At 45.0% G+C, this 24658-nt stretch overlaps 1 protein-coding gene across 4 annotated transcripts in view; it reads left to right on the top strand.

Moving 5' to 3' along the window:
• EVC2 (EvC ciliary complex subunit 2) overlaps positions 1–15865 on the top strand; it is a 149957-nt gene extending 134092 nt beyond the window's left edge. For all 4 annotated transcript variants that reach the window (XM_065914640.1, XM_065914639.1, XM_065914643.1 and 1 more), the window contains 4 exons: positions 257–344; positions 10058–10254; positions 12633–12734; positions 15149–15865. In XM_065914640.1, coding sequence (XP_065770712.1) covers positions 257–344; positions 10058–10254; positions 12633–12734; positions 15149–15419 — 658 coding nt within the window. In that variant the 3' untranslated portion in view covers positions 15420–15865. The remainder of the gene's footprint in view (positions 1–256; positions 345–10057; positions 10255–12632; positions 12735–15148) is intronic.
• The last annotated feature ends 8793 nt before the right edge of the window (positions 15866–24658 follow it).

Below are 24658 nucleotides of genomic sequence, written 5' to 3'. Positions count from 1 at the left end.
GTCTCCATACGGTTCCCACAAAAATTCTCCCTTGAAGGAGCCCTCCATCCTGGTAAGCAGTCCCGGATTCATTTATTGGCAAGATAATCTTGCTAAAAAGAGGCCAGCTTCTTCTGGCTATCTCTTTTGATGGATTTTTTTTTTTAATCATGTAGATTAGGTTTGTGATACTTTGTTATTTAACCAACTAGACAATCTTCTCATAGGACCACTTTATAACAACACTGAACTGATGGAGATTTTGTTTTCACCCTAGTTTGAGAGAGGAGCAAGAAGACAGTGTCCTGCTGGAAGATTTGCTGGAGAATATGGAGACTGACACCTTTGTGACCCTGTATGGCCAGGTGAGAACAAGTTCTCTGTGTCCTGGGGTCCATCCCTTGCCAGCCCATAACTTGACATTTTTCTCAGAGATGGTAACAGGAACCTTGAGAACTGCTAGGAGGATTTGTGAAAAGGCCTGGCCCAGGGCCAGCACCTAGGGGACATTCAATCGGGGTCACAGCAGCAACAGAAACAATAGTAATCACTGCCCTGGTCAGATTCTTTTCTGTAATTAAACAGGCACCCAACCCGTCTTCTCCTCAGTCTTAAATAGGTTTAATATACACAGAGTAGGTTCCACCAGGAACAAAGTTGGTCATTGAAATCTGGGCCATATAAGGAGAATGCTGAGATTGCACACCACATTTCAGCTTATCTTTGTTGAGGTTAGGTAGCCTCATTCTTGGCCAGAGCTGCAGCCCTCATCAGCATTCCTGAGACAGAGCGCGAGGCTGTGCACACCGAGTCATATGCAGAGTTACATAACTCTACCAGTGGTGTTTTATGTGCACTCCAAGGTGGGATTCCTGGTTTCTTGAGTCTCAGCAAACGTGATTTGTGACAGTGGCTTATGCCAGTCACAGGCCATTGGGAGGTAGGTGTTGCTGACCTTGCTTCATTTAATTCAATGATGTCACTGTTACACTCAGATTCTTCCCACCTCTCCTTGAAGTTCCAGCTGCCGTGTCTGTGTTCACGTGAAGAGGGTAAAGGTGGAACACAATCACTCTGCTGTCTTTTCTTTCCAAGAAAGTGCATGCCACCAAGTCTCTGAAGCAAATTATACTCATTTCCTGAGAAGACCCAACCCATGGATCCCTGGTTGCAAGGGGGGCTACAAATTCAACACTTCCTGTTCCACCTCCAAAGAGAGCTGGCAGGGAGAAGGGGTAGGGACACTTTTAGGTGTCCAGCCGGCAGAACTGGCCACAACTTGTCCACAGGCACACACATCTTCTCACTTGTATTAGTTTCCTATTGCTGCTGTAACAAATTACTACTAATTTAGTGGCTTAACAGAACACAAATTTATTATCTTCTTGTTCTGTGGGTCAGAAGTCCTGCATGGGTTTTGCCAGACTAAAATCAAAGTGTCAACAGGTCTGTACTCCTTCTAAGGATCTGGGAGAATCTGTCTCTTCCTCATTCAAGTAATTGTCAGAATTTGGTTCATCGTGGTTATAGGACTGAGGTTTTCATTTCCTTGCTAGCTGTCAGCTGACAGCTGTTACCAGTTTCTAGAGGCGTTTGAATTTCACAGTTCATGGCTCCCTTCTTTCACCTTCAAACTCAACAAATCACATCTTACTGATGCTTCTTCCATTGTCATCACATCTCTCTCTAACCTACCACAGCAGGAAAAGTTCTGTGCTTTTAAGGACCCATGTGATGATGAGGTTGGACTCATCTGGATAATCAGTCTAGGCTTCATCATTAAGCTTCATCACAAAGTCCCTTGCCATGTAAAATGACATATTCCCAGGTTCTGGGATGGGACATGAACACCTTCCAGGCCATTATCCTGCCAGTCACACCAGACAGGAAACCAAGGTTAAGCATCAAAGTCAGTAGTAAGTCTAACATGCTCCTTCCTCTTTGACATGAGAGCTGACCTGGCTTTCTTGCTATTTACAGCAAGAGAGGAGTACCCACCCATGGCAGGACTCAAGAGAGTACTTGTCACTCATCTCACTGTCAGGCCATTCTACCATCATCCCCTTTTAGACAGGTCCTCCAGAGGGGACATTATTGTCCATGTTCACATTGAGGAGCCCAGTGGAGCTAGGATTGGAGCTCACATTCTTCTACCTCATGTCTCTTAGCCTGAGCTCCAGACTGGGAGTGGGGGAAGAAGTGGAAGTTTCCAGAACACCTGTCGTGCATTGAGTATCATCCTAGGCACTCATATCAGTTATTCATTTAATCCCTGCAGAAAGCTGGGAATCAGGGACTATCTTCTCTATTTTGCAAATAGAGGAACCAAGGTACAAATGGGTGGCTTAGGGTTCCAGGGCTCACCATCCTCCTTGAATCTCAGGACTCGGCCTGGGGTTGGTGACTTACACGGGATGCGCTCTTCTTGCTCTGTTGCCCTGCAGAGCACGTGCTGCTCCTGGCCTGGGTCTCTGTGGGAACTGAGTCATCTCCCATGCTCACTGTGATTCCCCATCTTCTTTGTTACTAAGAGACTTGACAGATGGCCAAACTCTCCCATGTAGAATATCATCCAGGTTCATCCTTAATTTGTTGCTTCTTTTAAACTGTTTAAACTTTTAAACTGTGAGCTATTGGCAAGGCTAAAGAACTGGCCCTGTCAGGAGTGAAATGCTGCTGGGATGGAAGCCTTGAGCAGCAGGAATCATTTAGGAGGGTGACTTTTCTCTGCACCGACCCTCCCAGTCCTGTGCCTTGTAGAATCCCCCAGAAATGTCTACTCAACTTCATTTCTTTCTTTCCAGCCCTTGTGTATCAGTGAGGGTCTTCCAGAGAAACAGAAGCACAAAGACTTGGGAAGAGAGGGAGAAAGAGGTTTACTTTAAAGAATTAGCATAGTGATTGTGGAGACTGGCAAGTCCAAACAGGCTAGCAATGTAGAACAGCAGGCTGGAGACCAGGGGAGAGCCAGTGTCACAGTTCAAGTTCAAAGGCCCACTATTGGCAGAATTCCCCCTGGCCCAGCTGTCAGTCTTTGTTCTGTTCAGGCCTTCACCTGGTTAGATGGAGCCCACCCACACTGTGGAGGGCAATCTGCTTTAAGTCCACTGACTCAAGTGTTAATCTCATTCAAAAGCTACTCCACAGATATATCCAAAATTATGTTTGTCGATATAAATCTTGGCACTGTGGCCCAGACAAGTTGGCCTATAAAATTAACCATCACTCCTTATGTGGAGGAGTCCTGTATTTTGCCTGTTTCTTCTTTGTACCAGGCAAGAGAATAACCAGTCCCAAGCCCATTCTTTCTCCTACTTCTTCTTCTAATTACTCCTCCCCTTCCTCCTCCTCTTCCTTCGTCTCCTTTTTCTTCTTTCCCCTGCAATCTCTGTCTTTCTCTCCCTTTCCCTCCCCAACCCTCTCCCTCCTATATGTGTCTTTTGTTTTATTTCCTGCTTATTACACTGCCTTGGGGGCAGCATAGTTTGAATTACAAAATTTGCATGAAGGATCATTTCTACATGAGCACCCATGTTTTCGTATTTATGCAACTTTGCCAACTCCTCCTCCTTTGCATATTTATGACAACATCAAAATAACACTCAAATGCCTGATCTGTGCTAGACACATCACACTTCATCCCAGTTAATGCTCACTGTTGCTCTGGGGGCCCTGGCAGTGGGAAGAGCCTCCCCCAGGCACTGCTGCAAATCCATCACTCCTTCTGTGATGGCAGTGATACCAACAGCAGTGGATATCAGTCCAGTGTTGAGGAGAGGCATGGAGAAGATCATCACTGGACAGATGAAGAAACTGAGGGTCAGAGAGGTGATGTCACTTAGCCAAGATCCCACAGCCAGTCAGTGTTGGAGCTGGTTTTAAATCAGTTTCTCTTCCTTTAAAGGTGCTACTCATTTCATGCCACTGCACCATTCCCTTTGAAGCAAAATATTTCCTAATTGTTTTGTGAATAAAATGGGAAGGGGGAGCTCATTTTAAAATGAATGGTACTAACTCAGCAAGGCAGAAAGTTTCCCTGTGCTATGGGAAGAGGTTGGGAGCCCACCTGTGGTCCTCACTGAAATTATCTCCTTTACTCCCTCAAGACTCCAGCATGACTTGTAGACAGTAGAGTGGAATTCTTTTTTAACCACATAAAGGATGACTTAGAGTCAGCTTAACATCTTCTGAAGAGGCTTTTTTCTTGAATAAATATTGACTGTGCTCTTAGTAAGTGGCAAGTACTATCCTAGGCCCTGGGACTTTAGCAGCAAAGTAAACAGATGAAGCCCAGGCTCTCGGGAACTGGTATTCTAGTGGAGAGAGCTGGCAAGCAACAAAATAGATACATAAAATATATATTCTTTTATGTGGATTATGATCTCATTGTTATAGCTATGTCCATCCATCCATCCATCTGTCCATCACTCAATCTGTTTGTCTCTCCATTCATCTATTGCTTTGTCCACCCATCTGTCCATCTATCCATTCATCCATCAATCTACCTCTGTCTTTCCATCCATCCACCAGCCATCTCTGCACCCATCCATCTGTTCATCTGTCCATTTGTCCACTCATCATCTATCCATCCACTGTCCATAATCCATTTATCCATTCATCCATCTATCCATCTGTATAACCCATCCATCCATCCATTCATCTATTTACATGCATGCCTAGAAAGATTCCTAGAGTGTGCTTTGCCTAATGCTACTGATAATTATTTCTGGATAGTGGCACTTGGAGTGATTAACAGCATTTTTGTGCTTTTCTGTATTATTTGAATTCCTTAAAATTAGCAGTATTTTTTAAAAATCAAGACAAGGAAAAACCAAACAATGGAAATCCATGCCAAGTCCAGTGTTGGTTAAGCAGAACAGGAAAGAGGGACAAGCAGGGACTGCTGGCAAGCCTGGTCTTTCTGCCACTGTCTTCTGCATGGACAGCTGGTCCCCACATTGCAGTTCATTTCAGTTTATAAAAGTGGCTTCAGATGGTTAAAGTGATGTGGCCTACACAGATGCTTTTGCTGTCACCACCTTCAGAAAGACTTGACCCAGTTAATTGACCTGTATTGAGGATTATTAATCAGGAAATTTCAGAGCTAGAAGGGCCATGGCAGTGGGCCGGTGGGTCCCCACATTCACCAGTGGGGTCCCAGTGGGATCCGGGAGTCTTCTGCCTCAGGAAGAGGTGAGTCTGCATAGTGTTGATGAAGTCAAGGTTTATCCTTCATTTATTCAACACACATCTGTTGATGTCTTTCTCTGTGCCAGGAACCAAGTTAAATGCTGGAGATAGAGATGTGATACTGATGCCATCCTAAACCTCACTGGAGAGATGCATAAGAAATTGGACAGTTGAATTTGGCACAAGAATTATTGAGTTGATTAAAACCAAAGAGAAAGCAGAGGAGAGGCATCTGTCCCATAATGTGGGGTCAGGAAAGTCTTTTAGAAAAGCCTGTGTGTGTGTTAGTTGCTCAGTCATGTCTGACTCTTTGTGACTCCATGGACTGTAGCCCACTAGACTCCTCTGTCCATGGAATTCTCTAGGCAAGGATACTGGAGTGGGTTGCCATACCCTCCTCCAGATGATCTTCCCAATCCAGGGATTGAACCCAGGTCTCCTGCATAGCAGGCAGACTCTTTACTATCTGAGCCCCAGGGAGGCCCAGAAAAGCCAATACTGGTGCAGAAACCAAAAAAAGAGAACCAGACAAAGAGCAGTTTGGGGAAGAATGTAATCTAGGCAGAAGGAAGCACATGGGTCATAAGGAAGGAGGCTTGGTATTAATAATAGCAATTTTTCCAATTATTGCACTGAACGTGTTGGTAAAGGCCATCAGCAGTCCCATGTTTCCAAACACCACGGTCAAGTCCCTGTCTTTGTCTTCCTTGACCTCGCTATAGCACTAGGTCCACAGCCCTTTTTTTGAATATGTTCCCTCCTTGGCTTCTAATACTGTGGACACCTGGTTCTCTCCCAGCCCTGGAGCGACTCCCTGACTACAATTTACCGAGCAGCCCAAGTGAAAGATGGTGGAGTCATCCTCCATCCTCATCTTTCAGTGAGCTTGTTGGCTCCACTATCATGGTGTCTCCCATGTCCCACCACTTCTCACCACCTCCCGTTCACCGCTCTGGTTCACCCGGCCAGCATCTCTGTCCTGAGATACCTCCCCTCTGCTTCTCCGCTTGTTGCAGGTGGTTCGTGGTCTGTGTGTCATCCAAAGTAATCTTTAAAAAATGAAAATCAGCTCATGCTATTCCCACTGCTTAAATTCCTGCAATGACTTCTCATTTCCCCATAAAGACCGGCCAAATCCTCACTACAGTGAAAAGGCCCTTATGAGCTGGCCCCCTGCTACCCATCCCACTGGGTCTCCTCGCACTCTGCTTCTCCCACGGCCCATGCCAGTGTAACTGGCCTCCTTTGCTCTCTATCAAACGTGCTCACCTAGGGGTCTCCCCCGACACCCATCTTAAACATCAGTCACCCCACCCATCAGCCTCTACTTCTTTATTCTGCTTTGTTTTCCATCCTGGCACCTAGGTACCACTACCTGATACAATGTCTGTTTGTAGACTTACCATCTGCCTCTCTAAGCAGACTATGAGTCTTGTGAAGGCACAGACTTTGTGTTACTTACTGCTTGGTCTCCAGTGCCTGAAACATGGTCTGCCACCCGGTAGGACTCCATCACAGTGTTGGTTGAATGAATAAATGTACTAATAATCTGGCATAGTGACCCACCAAACATGTCTTAAGTCCCAATTCCCAGAACCTATGAATATGACTTTTTATGGCAAAAGAGACTTCACAGTACATCAAGGCTATATATTGTCACCCTGCTTATTTAACTTATATGCAGAGTACATTTCATGTGAGATGCAGGGCTAGATGAAGCACAAGATTTCCAGGAGAAATATCAGTCACCTCAGATATGCAGATGACACCGCCTTTATGGCAGAAAGTGAAGAGGATCTAAAGAGACTCTTGATGAAGGTAAAACAGGAGAGTGAAAAAGCTGGTTTAAAACTCAATATTCAAAAAATGAAGATCATGGCATCCAGTGCCATCACTTCATGGCAAATAGATGGGGAAACAGTGGAAATAATGAGAGACTTTATTTTCTTGGGCTCCAAAATCACTGCAGATGGTGACTGCAGCCATGTCATAGCTCTTCTCCCAGCTTGCTTCTTGGAAGAAAAGCTATGACCAACCTATATGGCATATTATAAAGCAGAGACATTACTTTACCATATAGTCAAAGGTCTGTATAGTCAAAGTGATGGTTTTTCCAGTAGTCATGTGTGGATGTGAGAGTTGGACCATAAAGAAGGCTGAGTGCTGAAGAATTGATACTTTTGAACTGTGGTGTTGGAGAAGACTCTTGAGAGTCCCTTAGACTGCAAGAAGATCCAACCAGTCAATCCTAAAGGAAATCAGTCATTGGCAGAACTGATGCTGAAGCTGAAAACTCCAGTACTTTGCCCACCTGATGAGAAGAGCTGACTCATTGGAAAAGACCTTGATGCTGGGAAAGATTGAGGGCAGGAGGAGAAGGAGACGACAGAGGATGAAGTGGTTGGATGGCATCACTGACTCAATGGACATGAGTTTGAGCAAGCTGTGGGAGTTGATGATGGACAGGGAAGCCTGGTGTGCTGCAGTCCATGGAGTCACAAAGAGTCAGACACAACTGAGCAACTGAACAACAAGGACTTCGCAGATGTGATTAAGAATTTTCAGATGGGGGCATTGTCCTCGATAATCCCAGTGGGTCCTAAATATAATGAGAAGTGTCCTTACAAGAAGGAAGCAGGACTCACAGCCTGAAGAGAAAGCGAAGTCAGAAGCAGGATTGGAGGATGCACTTTGAAGATGAAGGAAGGGGCCATAAGCCAAAGAATGCAGACAGACCTTGATGCTGGAAGAGGCCAGGCAAAGGATTCTCCCCTGGAGCCTCCAGAAGGAGCCAGCCCAGCTGACATTGACTTTGGCCCAATGACACTGATTTCAGACTTCTGGTCTCCAGAACCATAAGAGAACAAATGTGTGTTGTTTTAAGCACTGAGTTTGGGCTGATTTGTTACAACCACAATAGGAAATAAATACAAATACAATAATAACAGCAACAACCATCAGCGACTTACTGAAGGACCATGATTTGTCAAGCAGTGCACTTAGATGTCTTGTAAATCAGAGTTCTTTTTAGGTGAAGATAAGAAGCGGCAGAGGATGAGATGGTTAGATAGCATCACTGACTCATTGAACATGAATTTGTGCAAACTCCAGGAGATGAAGGACAGGGAAGCCTGGCTTGCCGCAGTCCATGGGGTCACAAAGAGTCAGATACAACTTTGCACCTGAACAACAACAGAAATTCATTTCAAACTAGTTTGAGTATAAAGGAAATATATCTATACGCTGACTATCCCCCACAAAATCAGGGCTGAGCTCTGGGGGTTCAAAAGTCAAAGGACATTCTGTGGGTCTCTCCCTTTCTCCACCTCTCTTCCATTTCTTTGTGTCCACTAATAAGCTTCTTCCACACAAGAAGGGACATGGCAGCTGACAGCCCTGAGCTAATGGCCTCTCAGCATCCAGTGGCCCTGACTTTGCTGTATAAAGGGCTTTTCTCTCTTGGGTTTGCTGTGTAAGAACCCAGGGAAGGTCTCTGGTTGACCAGGTGGCCAGGCATGCCCACCCTGTTACTAGGAGATGTAGTTTGCCTTCATAGCGCAGACCAGTTTTACCCATCACAGCTCATCTTGTCTTCACAAAACCTTTGACCTCCAAAATGCTGCTCCCTTGTGCAGATGAGGAAGCCAAGGTTCAGAGAGAAATAAAGGCACTTCCCAAGGACACACAGTTCTGTGCAGTGAGGCTGGAAGCTACACGTTTTGGGAAGTGTAGAGCTACCTGCGTGCTTTCTTTTTTTCTAGCATTTTTTTGGGGAATACTTTTAGATTCACAAGAAGTTGCAAAAGTAGTGTGGAGAGTTCCAGCACCTGGTTCCACGTTTCACTGCTTCACCCAATGGTTTCTTCTTACAGGATCCACTACGATATCAAAACCAGGAAGTTGACATGGATATAAAATGCATGTTTACTTCTGTGTATCTTATCACATGTATCTGTGTAACTTATCACATGTAGTTTAGTATGACACCACAATTAAGATGTAGAACTATTCGGCTGCCACAAGATTTGTTTGTGTTGCCCCTTTATAGTTTATCCATTCCTCCCTGTATCCCTCAGGCTTCCCAGGTGGCGGTCATGGTAAAGAACCTGCCTGCCAATGCAGGAGACATAAAAGATGCGGGTTTGATCTCTAGGTTGGGAAGATCCCCTGGAGGAGGAAATGGCAACCCACTCCATTATTCTTGCCTGGAGAATTCCATGGGCAGAGGAGCCTGGCAGGCTACAGTCCATGGGGTCACAAAGAGTCAGACACGACTGAAGTGACTTAGCATGCAGCACACCGCATCCCTAACTCCTGGCCACTTCTGCTCTGTTCTCCCTCCCTACGTTCTGTCAACTCTGGTTATTCACTTGGAATCATACCGGATGTGAGCGTGGACCCTGGCTCCTTCCAGGCAGTGGAAAACCCTAGGGATCCATCCGGCTCTTTCACTGGAGACTGGTATCCCGTGGCACGGCCATAGCACAGTTTCTTTAACCATCCGCTGCTTTAGGGCCCTTTCAGTTGTTTCCAGAGCCTGTGCTGTTCCCTCTGAGCCCTGTCGCCTCATGGAACATGAGTAGGAGGAGAAATTGCTAATTGGCCTGGCTGCAGGCCAGGGCTGTAACTATGATGAGTGAGTTACACTATCCAGGAGGGTAGCTGGAAGGGATGGATGAAAGCTTAGGGAATGTCATAGGGAGCCAAGGCTACTGACCAAATAGATTTTCTTGACAGCTTTGTAAATTTAGGGACATGTTTTCAAGACTGAGCTACTGAAATATTTATCTCCCTGGGACAAAAAGTCCTAAGACCGTGATCCAGTCAACCCTGCTGTTCATCAAGGTGGGAGCCGTGAGGCTCTGAGTCCCTGCTTTCACTCCTCCAGGAGCTGAGACTGGCGTCGTACCTGTCAAAGCTGACGATGCTGCCGGGGGGCACGCTGCGCCGGCTTCTGACCGTGGCTCTGCCCGCAGCCTCGCAGGCCGAGCTGCTGGCCGTGCTGGACTCCGTGGGCCAGAAGCATCAAGACCACGCTGTGGAGAACGATGGCGGTGGAGCGCAGGCTGATCTGGGCAGGAGAGGGTGAGTGCAGGGGCAGCTGCCCTTGGAAAATGAGGTTCCAGTAGAGAGAACGGATGGGGATGGTGAGCCGGACCGTGGGCCACAAGCACACGCCTTCCCAGGGGAACGTCCTCAACTCAAGGAGCAGACAGCATCCAGGGGTGTCATCATGAATCCTGGAAGTCGTGGCCAGCCCAAGGGTTTTGTCCACAGCTTCTCTTTTCATCACCGGTTCACTTCCCAATAGGATCTTAAGACAGTAATTTCCCTTGGGCTGTAAATATGCCATATACACAAGTAAATGCATAGGGGAAAAGGCAAAGAAACACCATGGTTCTATCAGCTGGAGAAACTGGCTATTAGCATTTTGTTACAATTCTTCCTCCAGAATGGGTTTGTCTGCTGGGCTGTATGAGTGTGTGCGGTATGTGTGTGTGTGCGTGTGCGCGTGAGCACACATGTATAGGAATCCCAGTATATACAGCCTCACTTCCTGCTTTTCAAAACCGTATAGCAGAGGCAAATTTGCTTATTACTTTTCAGCTCTTGTCTACGTGCAAACGTCTTCCTAAATATCTATTTCGACTCTTTCTGCTATTTTTATTAACAATTTAAGATTCATGCTTTTCCCAGTTATAGAAACATCTCCATAGATGTTATTTTTCATAGCTGCTTATTATTCTACTGAGCTGTGTAGCATAGTGTATGTAATTGTTACTCTATTACTGAACATTTAGTCTGGGTTCATTTTTCCTCAGTTATGGATAAGGCTGCATAGATACTTTAGGGTCAAGTTACAGGTGTGCAGTTTGTCAGTTAAGGGTCTTTATTAAGGAAAGGCATGAAGGGGGACCTTGGATAAGGTGAGTATGGGGCAGCCAGCGGTGCCACTTGAGAGCAGAATTTGTTAGGGGTGAGGCTGCAAGGAAAGCCATGACCAACCCGGAAAGTGCTGAAGGCTAGGCAGCAAAGCCCAGTACTCAACCAGGATCCACGGGAGGCTAGGAGGGCGTCTTGACGCCCGTGAGTCTGTGGAAACGGCATGACTGTGTGGACACGTATGTATGCAGGTTATTTTTCCTGACTTGTAAAGGCGTCCCTGACTCACAAAGGCAAGATGCGCAGCAGAGGGCTAAGAGTAGGGCTGGGGTGCAAGGAAGGATGGGAGTGTGAGAACAGCTGGAGGGGAGGGGAGGGAGTCTGCAGGGGCTGGGAAGAGCAAGCATTCCTAGAGCTGGAGGGACCCAGCCCAGGGGCCAGGGGCTGGATGTGAGTGATGACAGGACTGGGGGTGTGGGCGCGGTCAGGGCTGGGTGTGGGCGTGGCCAGGCTGGGTGTGAGCGTGGTCAGGGCTGGGTGTGGGCGTGGTCAGGGCTGGGTGTGGGCGCGGTCAGGGCTGGGTGTGGGCGTGGCCAGGCTGGGTGTGAGCGTGGTCAGGGCTGGGTGTGGGCGTGGTCAGGGCTGGGTGTGGGCGTGGTCAGAGAGTCTCCTGTTTCAGCCTGCTTTCTCTAGTGCAATCAACACACAAACAGCAGGTACTGGTGGTAACCCTGGAGCAGGACCCTGAATGGTCACAGCCTGGCCCAGCGTGGGTGAGGGTTCTTCACCACTCCCCGCTCCGCCCTCCCTGCGGCCCCTCTCAGCACCCACCCCCACCCCACCCCCCACGGCCCCATAGCTGCGCAGTGTGAACCAGCAGAGGCAGAGTATCAACTGGGCCAGAGCCAGGTACCAGCGGACACTCGATCCTGTATTGACTTGACTTGAACCCAAGCCCATGGACATCTCACTCCCCCTGTTCTGTTCACTGTCCCTTCTTCAGGTGAGAATCACGTGGCACTCAGGCTCCCTGCCTCACCCACCTTCTAAGCTTCCACTATACCTTCTCAATCTTCTTATTCGTGTATTCATAAAACATGTATGAGCTCCTAGTATGTCCACTGTCTTAGGCACCAGTGTAGGTGGGAGAGTAAGGGACAGTCCTGCCGCCCAGAGCATCCACTCTGGGGGTGATGGACCACACACAAGTCAGCACAGAGAGCTCTTTGCTTCCAGAATCTTCCATGCATTCAACTGCTGGGATGCTCAGACTCAGCTCAAGTGTCCCCACATCTCAGCAGTCTCCCTCTATCTGACCGGTGTCACATGCTACCTGTCTGTGACCCCTGGAATGGGGACCCCTTGGGGCAGAGATTGTGTTTTGACTTCGTCAGTGAGATGCTTGAACAGTGTTCACAGAGTGAGTGAGCGAGCAAATGTGACTACTCTCGGGGTTTTTGCTGTCAGCCAAACAAAGGTCATACTGAAGGAAGAAGTTCCCAGAGGGCTTTTTAGGATTATGCATCACTAGAAGGTTCTGTTCTTTTTGAAAATATAAGAATGTCCCTTCTTGCCTTCAGGAAACACCAGGGCTGGTGGCAAGCCTTAGAGAGCAAACTTCGAGGAGAACTGATAAACAGAGGATTAGAGAAGATGCTCTGGGCTCAGAAGAGGAAGGAGAGGTAATGAGGGCATCTGTTCAGTGGGCTGCAGAGGTTGTCAGCCAGGGTGCCCATGAGCCCGGAAGGAGTGGGGAGGGGACCACGAAGGGAGGGTTACTGCAGACACACCACACTCCTTCCCTCAAGACAACAGTCTGTATTTGAAATGGATTTAGTTTATTTTTCTTTCAAGGGAGAGCATGAACACAGAGCCATACTACCAAAATGGGCTTAGTTTAAAGTGAAGTAAGTCAGACAGAAAGACAAGTATCAAATGATAGCACTTAAACGTGGAGTTTTAAAAAAAACAATACAAATGAACTTACTTGTAAAACAGAAATAGACTCACAGCCTTAGAAAACAAGCTTATGGAACCAAAGTAGAAAGAGGCGGGGAGGGATAAATTAGGAATATGGGATTAACAGATACAGACTACTGTATATAAAATAGATAAACAACAAGGATTTACTGTACAGCTCAGGGAACTATAGTCAGTATCTTGTAATAACCTATAATGGAAAAGAGTCTGAAAAGCAATACATATACAAAACTGAACCACTTTGCTTTACACCTGAAATAAACACAATATTGTAAATAAACTATCCTTCAATTTTTTTTTTTTTAAAGCAAAGTGAACTTAGTCTAGGAGCTAAAGATAAGCTGCCTGCTATCAGTGGGAGAATGTTCTATCATTTATTAACATTTTAATTGCAGTACTTATTTTAACTAATGGCTCTTTTAAAATGGAACCTCATTAGGAGAATTATTCCTTATAAAGTCTTAGATTTTATAGTTTACGAAGTCCTTTCCCGTCTTGTTGCACTGAGCCTCCCTGCTTCCGGAAAGTGGGAGAAATCCCACGGTCACTCTTTACCAGCTCGGGGAGGTCAGAGGAAGAGAGAGACCCCCACTGATGAAAAGTGGCCGTGGGATTTGGGGGCACTAAACCAACCCCTCTATTTCCCTGAGCTTCCAGGCCACTGCTCTTTTCACTCTGTTGAGAACCTTTCTCTTTGAACTGCGGTGACGGCACACCTGGAGGGCAGAGGGAAATTGGAGGCAGGGTGGTTTTAGATTGCCGCAGACAACAGACGCAGGAACTCGCGTGTTTCCCACTGGAAATTTGGTAAAAGAGTAACACGAGTGACAAGAGTTATGTTAACCCGTTTGAAAGTAACAAGTTAAAAAGTAATAACCAAAATGTACTGTGGAAACAGTGATGCCCACGGGACGTGGCCGAGTCCTGCACCTTCCGGAAGTTCTCAGGGTGAAGCTGCAGGGACCAAGCCTCCCAAAGAATCCATGATAAAAGTCTCAGAGCCATTGATAATGGGCTGGATATCAGAATTTAGTCCCAGAGGAATTAGATCAGGGTATTGAGCCCAAACCAAGAAAATTAAATTCAGGCCATATAAAGGGAAAGCGCTCCACCAAGGACTGGAAGTCAGGGGTCCTAGAGTAGGATGAGGTTGGGAGAGCAAAGGCATTCCTGGGCTGCAGTGATGTCAGTGGGCGAGTGCAGATCAGGAGGACCCTGGGCCCATGGTGCTGGACCACCATACCTGCCTTTTCTCTGCCTCAAGGCGCAGTGGACGGATGGTGGGAGGAGCAGAGACTGTGAGTCAGAGGGAGCTGGTGGAGCTGTCTTTGAATCCTTGCTCAGATGACACAGCTGCCAGGGCAGGCGTTCATGGTGACGGGGTTGGAACCTCAAAGCCACGTCTCTTCAGGAAGGGCCCATGAGCCTACCAGTCAGTATGTCAGCCCGCAGTGACACGACCTTGTCCTGCTCTGCTTGGGCAAAGGACCCTGTGACTTTCAGGTCGTATAGGGCTCTCGGAGGGAGTCAGAGCCACTTTCAAGGGCAGCTGGGACTGAGGGACCGGACCGCTCACCGGCAGGATTCCAGCAATCCTTTTATATATAACCGGCAGGATTCCAGCAATCCTTTTACAGATATTCCCCCAGTGTGTCGCTGTGTTCTACTTCAGACACATTTTACCTAACTTCTAACTGTTGCCTTACACTCAGATGTTACCAGCCTGCCTTTAGTATGACACCTACAGGCAGCAGCATCCTAGACAATGTATCCCAATTGTCTGGGGGGAGATGGGGAAGCTCTGACTTGTAGCATCTGTCAGTTTCCATGGTGTGAAACACCCCCACCCTGGCTGATCCCAGGCTGACAGCAGGCTCACCAAACTCCGGAGAAGTGAACAGTCATGAGTCAGAGTGAGCCGTCTGCAGCCGCCCCTGCCGTGGGCTTCAGCTAATCTTAGGGGCCACCCTGGCAACCACAGAGAAAACCCTTTAAAGTGACGCTTGACTGGGGACCTGGGGACCAAGAGGGAGGTTTCCTGGAGAACTTTGTCGGCACACTCAGGAGAGTCAGTTGCCAAAAAAATGTCCAGTCTGATTTTCTGTTCTCTCTTTAGCATATTAAAGAAGACACGTCCCCCTCTCAGAGAAAGAGTGATATTCTCTGGAAAAGGAAGTTGGCCACACCTGACTCTGGAGTCCATTGACGAACTGACCCCGGTGTCCATTGTAGGGGCAGAAGCCGTTGATCTATTAAACACGGGTGAAAAGCTCTTTATCTTCAGAAATCCAAAGGAGCCCGAGATCTCACTGCACATTCCTCCCAGGAAGAAGAAGAAGAACTTTCTGAACACCAAGAAGGCTGCATGGGCCTTGGGCATGAACTAACTGAAAGGAAAGTTTCTAGAGTCTGAAGACACAAAGATTTGTTTTCTCCTGCCCATCTCTGTGTGTGTGTTTATTATGTACAACTCGCAGGTATCGATTGTACATGAGGAAGACTGACACATCTGTAACCTCCCCCTCTCCCACCATGGCTTTCGAGGACTCAGTTCAGTCTGGTCCTGTGAATTCCCAGATGACCCATTCCCTTTAGCATCACAGGGGGCATGAAGAGATAGGGGACCACTCCATGAACCCTCACTACTTTCAGTCCCAGCTCACTGAGGATCTGGGGGAGACCCCCCCAGCCCCCAGTTCACATCCCCAAAACACCTGACTGAATTGTAGGCTGTGTCAAAGGGCAAGGCTCTCAGTTCTTGCATTGTGTTTGTTACATATTCTATCTTTATCAAGGGAACTTTTGATTAATAAATGCATTTTAGATAAAGCTACTCTCAAGGGAGATTCATTTTTGCTCTCTGTAGGAACCACTTATTTACTTATTTTTGATGTTTGTTTTATTTTTTAACTCTTTATTTTGTATTGGAGTATAGGAGGACATGGCAACCCACTCCAGTGTTCTTGCCTGGAGAATTCCATAAACAGAGGAGCCTTATGAGCTACATACTGTCCATGGGGTTGCAAAAAATCAGACACAACTGAAGCGACTTAGCATACGTGCGTAGCCACCTATGAAGAAAGACATGGCAATCCACCCCAGTATTCTTGCCTGGAAAATCTCATGGACAGAGGAGTCTGGTGGGCTACAGTCTGTGGGGTCACAAATGAGTTGGACATGACTTATCGACTCAACAACCAATAGCCAATTTACAATGTTGTAATGGTTTCAGATGGACAGAAAGGGACTCAGCCATACCTGTACGTGTATCCATCCTCCCCCCAACTCCGCTCCCATCCAGGCTGTCACATAACATTGAGCAGAGTTCCCTGGGCTACACAGTAGGTCCTTGTTGGGTACCCATCTTAAATATAGCCATGTGTGCATGTCGATCCCAAACTTCCTAACTGTCCCTTCCCCTTGTCCTTCCCTGCTGCAACCATAAGTTCGTTTGTTGCTTTCTGTAGGAACCATTTATGTTTAGTCCTTTCTTGGGTTTTGGCCCTATATTGTGATGTTCAATAGAGATTTGCCCTTCATCATTCCAGGTGCCTGAAGAGGTGCCAGCCACTGGGCTGTGCCATCTCCAACTCAAATCAGGAAACCCAGACGCTTGAGGTCATAAAGCCAATAAGTAACTAAGTCAGGACTCACTGAAGACTTTATGGCCCCAAACTCTCGTCCCTTCTCCTGGACTCTGTAAATGGACACACGCTTGCCCTCGCGTGTTTGCCAGCAAACCAACTGCACACAGGTCCTTGTCTTTCACAACGTGCTTTCCTGAAGCTCTCCATCCTCACAGTGGTGGTTGGATGAGCATTTCTGAGAACCAGGCAAAGAATGCAGTTATAATCGTATTAGTCTACAGTTACCAGGGGTCTTTCCTGACAGTGGGAAATGATTGGGCAGGGAGTCCTGTCACCAGCAAGAGGAAGAAAAGGGATCCCAATGATGAAGCATCTTTTACAAGAGAATCGCTTCTATGAATAGACCCTTCCAGCGACTTGAATGCACTTATTAATCCTTGATGATACCCAGCAGGTAGGGATAACTACTCCCATTTTACACCCAAGGAAGCTGAGAGTCAGAAAATTTTAAGTTTCTGGCAATCACACCACCTGTGAAGGAGGAATCCTCACTTTGAACCCAAGTCTCCTAACTTCCAGACCTTACCTGCCTGGAGACTCTGCATTGCCTTTGGCAACCTAAAGGCCAAGTGTTTGGCCAAATATTTCTTTATTTAGCTTCCCCAGGTCTTAGTTGCAGCAGGCAAGATCTTCCTTGCAGCATGCGAACAGTTAGTTGCAGCACGTGGGCTCTAGTGCCCTGACCAGGGATTGAACCAGGGCCACCTGCTTTGGGAGTGCAGTCTTAGCCACTGGACCACTGGGGAGACCCCCTGAAGGTCAAGTCTTATTTGCAGTTTTCCCATGCGCTGGTGGGATGGTGATCAGGGACCTGTACTGGGGGTGGCGCTTCTTCCAGGGAACTCTGTGGACCCTTATAGTGGCTGCCAGTTGACTACATCAATGCTTTAGTGGATATGCACAAGTAAGCAATTAAAATGCAGGAGAGAAAAGTGAATGGAGTCTGTTTTCCTATCAGAAGATCAGGTGAGCAGAGAAGAGAGAAAGGGCAGTGAGTTTCACACACAGGGTAGTGAAATGGAAAAGGCGTGGTCTTTGGTATAAGCCAGCACAGTTCAGATCCTGCTCTATTGCCTGTGAGCTGTGTGTCCTGGGTGAGTCACCTCGCCTTTCTGAACCTCATTTTCTTCATCAACAAAGGGATAATGAGATTATAAGAATTAGATGAAACCGGATCTGTGAAGCACTTGGTGGTGGTGTAGGCCTGCCACATCTATGTCCTTCTATATTCTTTGAAGGTGATCTGTTTCCTTTTCTAATAATTTCCTGATTCTAGCACTCAGCTGGAATTATGCATGACTGAAAGTAGATTGCACACAAAGATTTGAAAAAATATCTCAAAATTATGGGCTGAAGGCTGAATGAATAAGCTATTAGCAACAACAGGAGGTGTTCAAACTGTTCACCGTACAACATTTGAACCTAGTAATAACTCCCTATGTTAATAGACAGAGAAAGACTAACTATTGGTTTAAGTTCTCTAAACTCACTGCATGAGAAATATGAAGACATGATGGGAAAGCTTGTGCTTCTGAAATCAGGTAGATCAGGTTTAAATATTGGCTCGATAACTTTTGAGCAAGTCACTTGACCACTCTGAACCTTAGTCTCTTTAGTCTCATTATCTGGAAAGCAGAGGTCCTAATACCTACCTTAGGGTAAGGATGTCACAAAGAGTGAAGATATCACATATCATATAAAATGTTAGCATACAGTAAAATGTTGGTTTGCAATAGTGCATCTTATTTATTCTAATTTTACATATTCACAAAATTAAGTTTTATGTTTCCTTTCATTCCTGTTTCCACCCTAGGTAAAGACAGGGACCCTTCCAGAAGGGCTGCACCTGCCACAATATATGGAAGGCTATCCATGAAAGGCTGCCATGAGAGCCAGACTTCAACAGTACGTGAACTATGAACTTCCAGATGTTCAAGCTGGTTTTAGAAAAGGCAGAGGAACCGGAGATCAAATTGCCAACATAAGTCAGATCATTGAAAAAGCAAGAGAGTTCCAGAAAAACATCTGCTTTATTGACTATGCCAAAGCCTTTGACTGTGTAGATCACAACAAACTGTGGAAAATTCTTCAAGAGATGGGAATACCAGACCTCCTGACCTGCCTCCTGAGAAATCTGTATGCAGGTCAAGAAGAAACGTTAGAACTGGACATGGAACAACAGACTGGTTCCAAATTGGGAAAGGAGTACGTCAAGGCTGTATATTGTCACCTTGCTTATTTAACTTATATGCAGAGTACATCTGGTGGAGGCAATGGCAACCCACTCCAGTCCTCTTGTCTGGAAAATCCCATGGACGGAGGAGCCTGGTGGGCTACAGTCCATGGTGTCTTGAAGAGTCAGACACAACTGAGTGCCTTCACTTTCACTTTTCACTTTCATGCACTGGAGAAGGAAATGGCAACCCACTCCAGTGTTCTTATCTGGCAAATTTCATGGACAGAGGAGCCTAGTGGGTTACAGTCCATGGGATCACAGAGAGTCACATGACTAAGCATGCGCACACACACATGAAAGCTTTGCTGTGGGAATTTGTGATTGAGATACAACCTGACGGGATATTTGGGAACAGTTTGGAGCTTACGACTCCAAATCTTTGCCTCCAGGCTGGACTTCTCCTTGGGCTCCAGACCCTCTTGTCACAGGTGCCTGTCCAACCCTGAACCCGCTGGCTTCCTAGAAAACCTGTTCCACTACAGATGTCCCCTCTCTGAGTGGATGGGACCAAGCCAGAAACCTGCAAGTCATCCTAGACATCTTCCTGTTTCTCAGTCCCCCAAATATGATGACCAGATCTTGCTGATTATACTGCTGCCTTAGCACAGTGGTATAACCTGTTCCCTCCCTCTCCCCTCCATTCCTGCTTAGGTCCTGTCTCTCCCAGATGGTGCCAGCAGCCTCTCCTCTGGGTTGGCTGCAACCAGTCCGTTCTATGGTAGCCATATCGAAGTCACTCCCTTGCCGAAAAACTTCCAAAAGACTTCCAAAAACTTTTCATTACTTACAAGACCTCCATGAATTGTCCTCTTAATAGCCTTCCTATCTGTGTCTATAGGGGAAGTCTTTACTTTCCAAGGAGCCATTGAGTGGTAATGAGACACAAAGAAGAAAGTGAATCTGGATTTCCATTCTGGATCTGCCATTTACTATGTGACTCTAAAGAAGTCACCTAACTTGTTTTCCTTTCTTATAATAGCTTTATCTGGTTTTGGTATTAAGGTAATGCTGATCTCAGAATGATTTAGGAAGTGTTTCCTCTGCTTGTACTATCTGGAAGTGATTATGGAGAGTTGGGTCACTTCTTCCTTGAATAATAATAATCATATGGAATAGTTTCCAGTGAGTCCATCTGGATCTAGTGCCTTCTGCTTTGGAAGGCAAGAAATTACTGATTCAAGGACTTCAATAGCTATAAACCAGTTTAGATAGTCTTTTACTTCTTGTGTGAGTTTTGGTACTGTGTGTCTATCCAGAAACTGATCCATTTCATATAAGTTATCAAATATGCAGCATAAAGTTTTGGAAAATACTTGTTTGTCTTCCTTTTAATATCCATGAGAATAGTTGTGATGACCATACTTTCATTTCTGATTCATAATAGCTTCTTCTTTTTCTGTCCCTTGATTAACGTAACTACATATATAGCAATTTCACTAATCTTCTTCAAGAACCAGAACTTATATAAGAGCCTCATTTTCTTGATCTTCTATTGTCCTATTTTTAACTTCCTTGACTTATGTTTAAATTTTAGTATTTCTGTTTTTCTAAATTTTTTTTTCTATATAAGCATAAATGGCAGTCTCTTGCAGCCCCCTATGGTCCCCTCACCTCTAATTTCAGTTCTTTAGCTGTTTCTTGTGGTATCAACTTTTATATTCTTAGGAACATACTGCAACTTCTCAGTGCTGTATTATTGAGAATATATATTGACCTTCTATTATAGCAAATGAGAATTTAGCTCTCCTTGATACACACACATGTAAACACACATACACAGGTAAACATACACATCCTTCCTCTCCAGTTATCTGATGTAATTAAAACACAATTTTCACTAAATATTCAGCATTTTTATTAAAAGCATTTCATTTGAAGTTGAGCCATGTAGTGAATTTTAATTACATTTCCTTTTTCTGTGTGACTTTTTGTTTTCCCTAGAGTTAATAATTGGCTAGAAACTGTAGTTATGGCTAAAAATGACTCCTTATCTTTTGGAGAAACATACTGAAATATTTATGAAAGAACTTATGTGATGTTAGCGATTTGCTTCAAGATAATATGGAAGGGCTTACTGGCCATGGGGGAGTAACAGACTGAATTTAAACTCCCAACTTAAACAACTAGAGAACTCGACAAAATACAGGAGAGAACTATTTTCAGACCCTGGGAAACAGGCCGCATGGGACTGCGATATTAGAAAGAAGGGAGGTAAATGAAGGGGGCCCTACGATTGCCCCAGCTTCATGCCAGAGGGAGTTTTAAGGCTGCAGATCAGGGAGGGGAACCCAGGGCCCAGCAGTATCCTGAGGTGAGGAGACAGGGAATGGAAATCAAGGAGGCTGAGCAAGTGGGATTTACAAGGCAGAATGTGGAGGGGAGACATAGAGAGGGGGAGAGAAAGAGAGAGGGCAAGTTAGCATCAACGGAAGGGCTCCCTTGAGTCTGTCTGAATACTGAGCCCTGTGTACATGAGGAGAAACTGTCAGCAGGGAGAACGAACCACCAGAAAAAGTAGTTTTCAAACAATTCCCAAAGCTCACCAAGGACTGGGAATATTTTCCATTCCCACTAGCCCAAGTGTGATGCATCGGCTGGTCTTCTGATGGATCTTGCTTTGGTAATGGGAATAAATTAAGTGCTCTGGGCCCATCATAGCAAAGCTTAAAAGCAAGTCTCAACAAATCTATAGAGACAGAGAGAAGATTAATATTTGCCTGGAATCATAAGAGATGGGCAGGAGCATGGGGAGTATGGAGAGTGGTGGCTATTGGGTACATTTTGGGATAGTGAAAATTTTCTAATGTTAGATTATAGCTATGATTGCATAACTCTGTAAATATACTACAAACACAAGGAACTGTACACTTTCAGTGGATGAACTTTATGGTATGTAAATTTTATCTTGATAAAGCCATTAAAAAGATTCAAAAAATAAAGAAGAAAAGGAGCCTCAGACAATTTAAACTGATCCCAAGTGACTTAACAGCATGACAAAACAAACCGCAAAGCCACTTAAAGGAATGCAAGATACTCCAGTGCCCAATAAGCATAAAGTCACCAGTGTCTGGCATCCAATTAAAAATACCAGGCATGCAAAGCAACAAGAATATAAGATCCATAAACATGAAAAAACAAAGCAAAACAAAACACCCATCCAATTGAAACTGTATTAGAAATGACAGATAGGAAAGTATTAGCATATGAGAACATTAAATCAGCTATTATACATTCCCTACATGTTCAAAATGAAGGAGAAAATATGAGCGTGATGGGAGAAGTAGAAGATATAAAAGTGTTCTGGCAACTTTCGGATTCAGATCTGACATGTAAAGTGCTTAGAAGTCAGAACTTCTCTCTCTCCAACAGGAAGAAAAGTTGAAAAAACTGAAAACCAATGTCTTTTCTGGGGCCCCTCAGAGAACTGAAGTCACAGGACAAACTCCCACCCTGAAATCTGAAGGAACAGGCCAACTGAGAGAGTCCCAGCAAGACCCAAGACTGAGACAGATTCTGTGTAAAGGGATTGGTTTCGTTGTTCAGTAGCTCGGTCCTGTCTGACTCTTTGCGACCCCATGGCCTGCAGCACGCCAGGCTTCCCTGTCCTCCACTATCTCCCAGAGTTTGCTCAGACTCATGTCCATTGAGTTGGTGATGCCATTCAACCATCTCCTCTGCTATCCTCTTCTCCTCCTGCCCTGAATCTTTCCCAGCATCAGGATCTTTTCCGATGAGTCAGCTCTTCGCATCAGGTGGCCAGAGTATTGGAGCTTCAGCTTCAGCATCAGTCCTTCCAGTGGATATTCAGAGTTGATTTCCTTTAGGAAAAAGATGGAGACAGATATTCCATGCATGTCAGCACTAATCAAAGAAAGAAAGAAAGAAAAGAAAAGGCTGTAGTTATACAAGGAAGCAAATCAGACTTCAGAACAAAGGAAATTACCATGGATGAAGAAGATAATACATATTAATAAATGGGTCAGTTGTTCAGGAAAATAAAGCAATCCTAAATATGTATGCACCTAACAATAAAGTATCAAAATACATGAGGCAAAAAGTGATAGAATTACAAGGAGAAATACTCCATCTAACAGCAGCTGCATACACATCCTTCTCAAGTTCACATGCAAAATTCACAAAGATAAACCACATTCTGGGCCATAAAGCACAACTGAGAAAAATCCAAAAGAAAAGGAATTATACAAAGTATGTTGTCATATCACAGTGTAACTATACTAAAAATCAAAAACAGAGAGAGGGCTGGAAAGTCTCGTAAGTATTTGGTATTGAAAAGCACACTTCTAAATAACACATGGGTCAAAAAGAAGTCTCAAGGAAAATTTTTAAAATACTTTGAGTTGAACGAAAATGAAAATACAACTTGAAAAATGTATGGATGCAGCACAAACAGTATGTAAGGGAGAATGTATACCATTAAATACATACAGTAGAAAAGACAATAGATCTGAAATCAGTCATCTAAGTTTCTCCATTATGAAGCTGGAGCAAGAAGAGCATTGTATGAGACAGACTCAAATTTGAGGCTCTGTGTTGCCCCTGATGAGCTGTGGGACTCTAGACTAGCTTCTCAACCTTCATACTACTGATTTTATTCATCTATACAGCAAGGATATGAAATAGCACCCATCTCATGGTTGTTGAAAGGATGAAAAGAGAAAGTCAACTCCCAGTGAAGTATGAAGTGTTAGTCACTCAGTTGTGTCTGATTCTCTGTGACTCCATGGACTGTACCCGGGGAGGCTCCTCTGTCCATGGGATTTTCCCAGGCAAGAATACTGGAGTGGGTTTTCATTCTCTTCTCCAAGGGATCTTACCAACCCAGGGACTGAACCCAGGTCTCCTGCATTGCATGCAAATTCTTTACCATCCGAGCCATCAAGCCTTGTGAGCCAACTCCTGATGCCCAGCGCATATTAAGGGTCTAACAAATGATGACTGACTGTGTTGTTATTGATGTGGCAATACAATCTAATATAAACATTCTATATTTTATTCAGTTTTACTGTTGTTATTCAGTTGTTTAGTGGTGTTGATGAATAGTTAGGAGAGCTTTAACAAATACAAATAAGTAAAAAAAAATGCAGACTTGTGGGAGATAACAGTGTTTAGCATTTAATCAATGTCTGTTCAGTAAAGGAATTAGTGAAATAGGAAAGAAGGAAATGAAGGAGGGAGGGAGAGAGGGAAGGAAAGAGGAAGGAAAGAAGGAGCCTTGTTTTGCAAGTGATTATGTAGAAATAATAATAATTTAAAAAAAAGGCCTTGAGAAAGTAAAGCAAAATGTTAACATTACTTGCCCCTGGAGAACTGATTACAGATGATTTTCTTTTATTTTTCCTTTGTGCTTCTCAATAGCTTCAAAATTTGTTAAAATGAATCTCTATTGCCTTTGTAATCAGATAAGAGCAGAGAATGATACCTAAAATCAGAGATTTGGTATAAAGAACATGATTTTCATTATTTGCCTTCTAATCATATCCTGGTTTAGAAGTATCTAAAACCCACTTCACATAACAATAATGAACCATAAAATCAACTTTCCTTACCAGTTTTTCTACTGTGCTATGATTGAATGATCAGCAGACACTCGTGATTTCAGTTAGAGATTGAGTTCTGCTGCATGTAACAGGAATAAAAGGCTTTATGAGGTAAATAAGATAGAAGTTTAGTTTTTTCTCACACAACACACACTCCAGAAGTGGCATCCAAGCTGGGACAGAAG

This window comes from Muntiacus reevesi, chromosome 22 (genome assembly GCF_963930625.1).
Source record: "Muntiacus reevesi chromosome 22, mMunRee1.1, whole genome shotgun sequence".
In the NCBI taxonomy this organism is placed as follows: Eukaryota; Metazoa; Chordata; class Mammalia; order Artiodactyla; family Cervidae; genus Muntiacus; species Muntiacus reevesi.
Note: the sequence above shows the minus strand (reverse complement) of the source record. Positions and strands in the feature narration are given on the sequence as shown.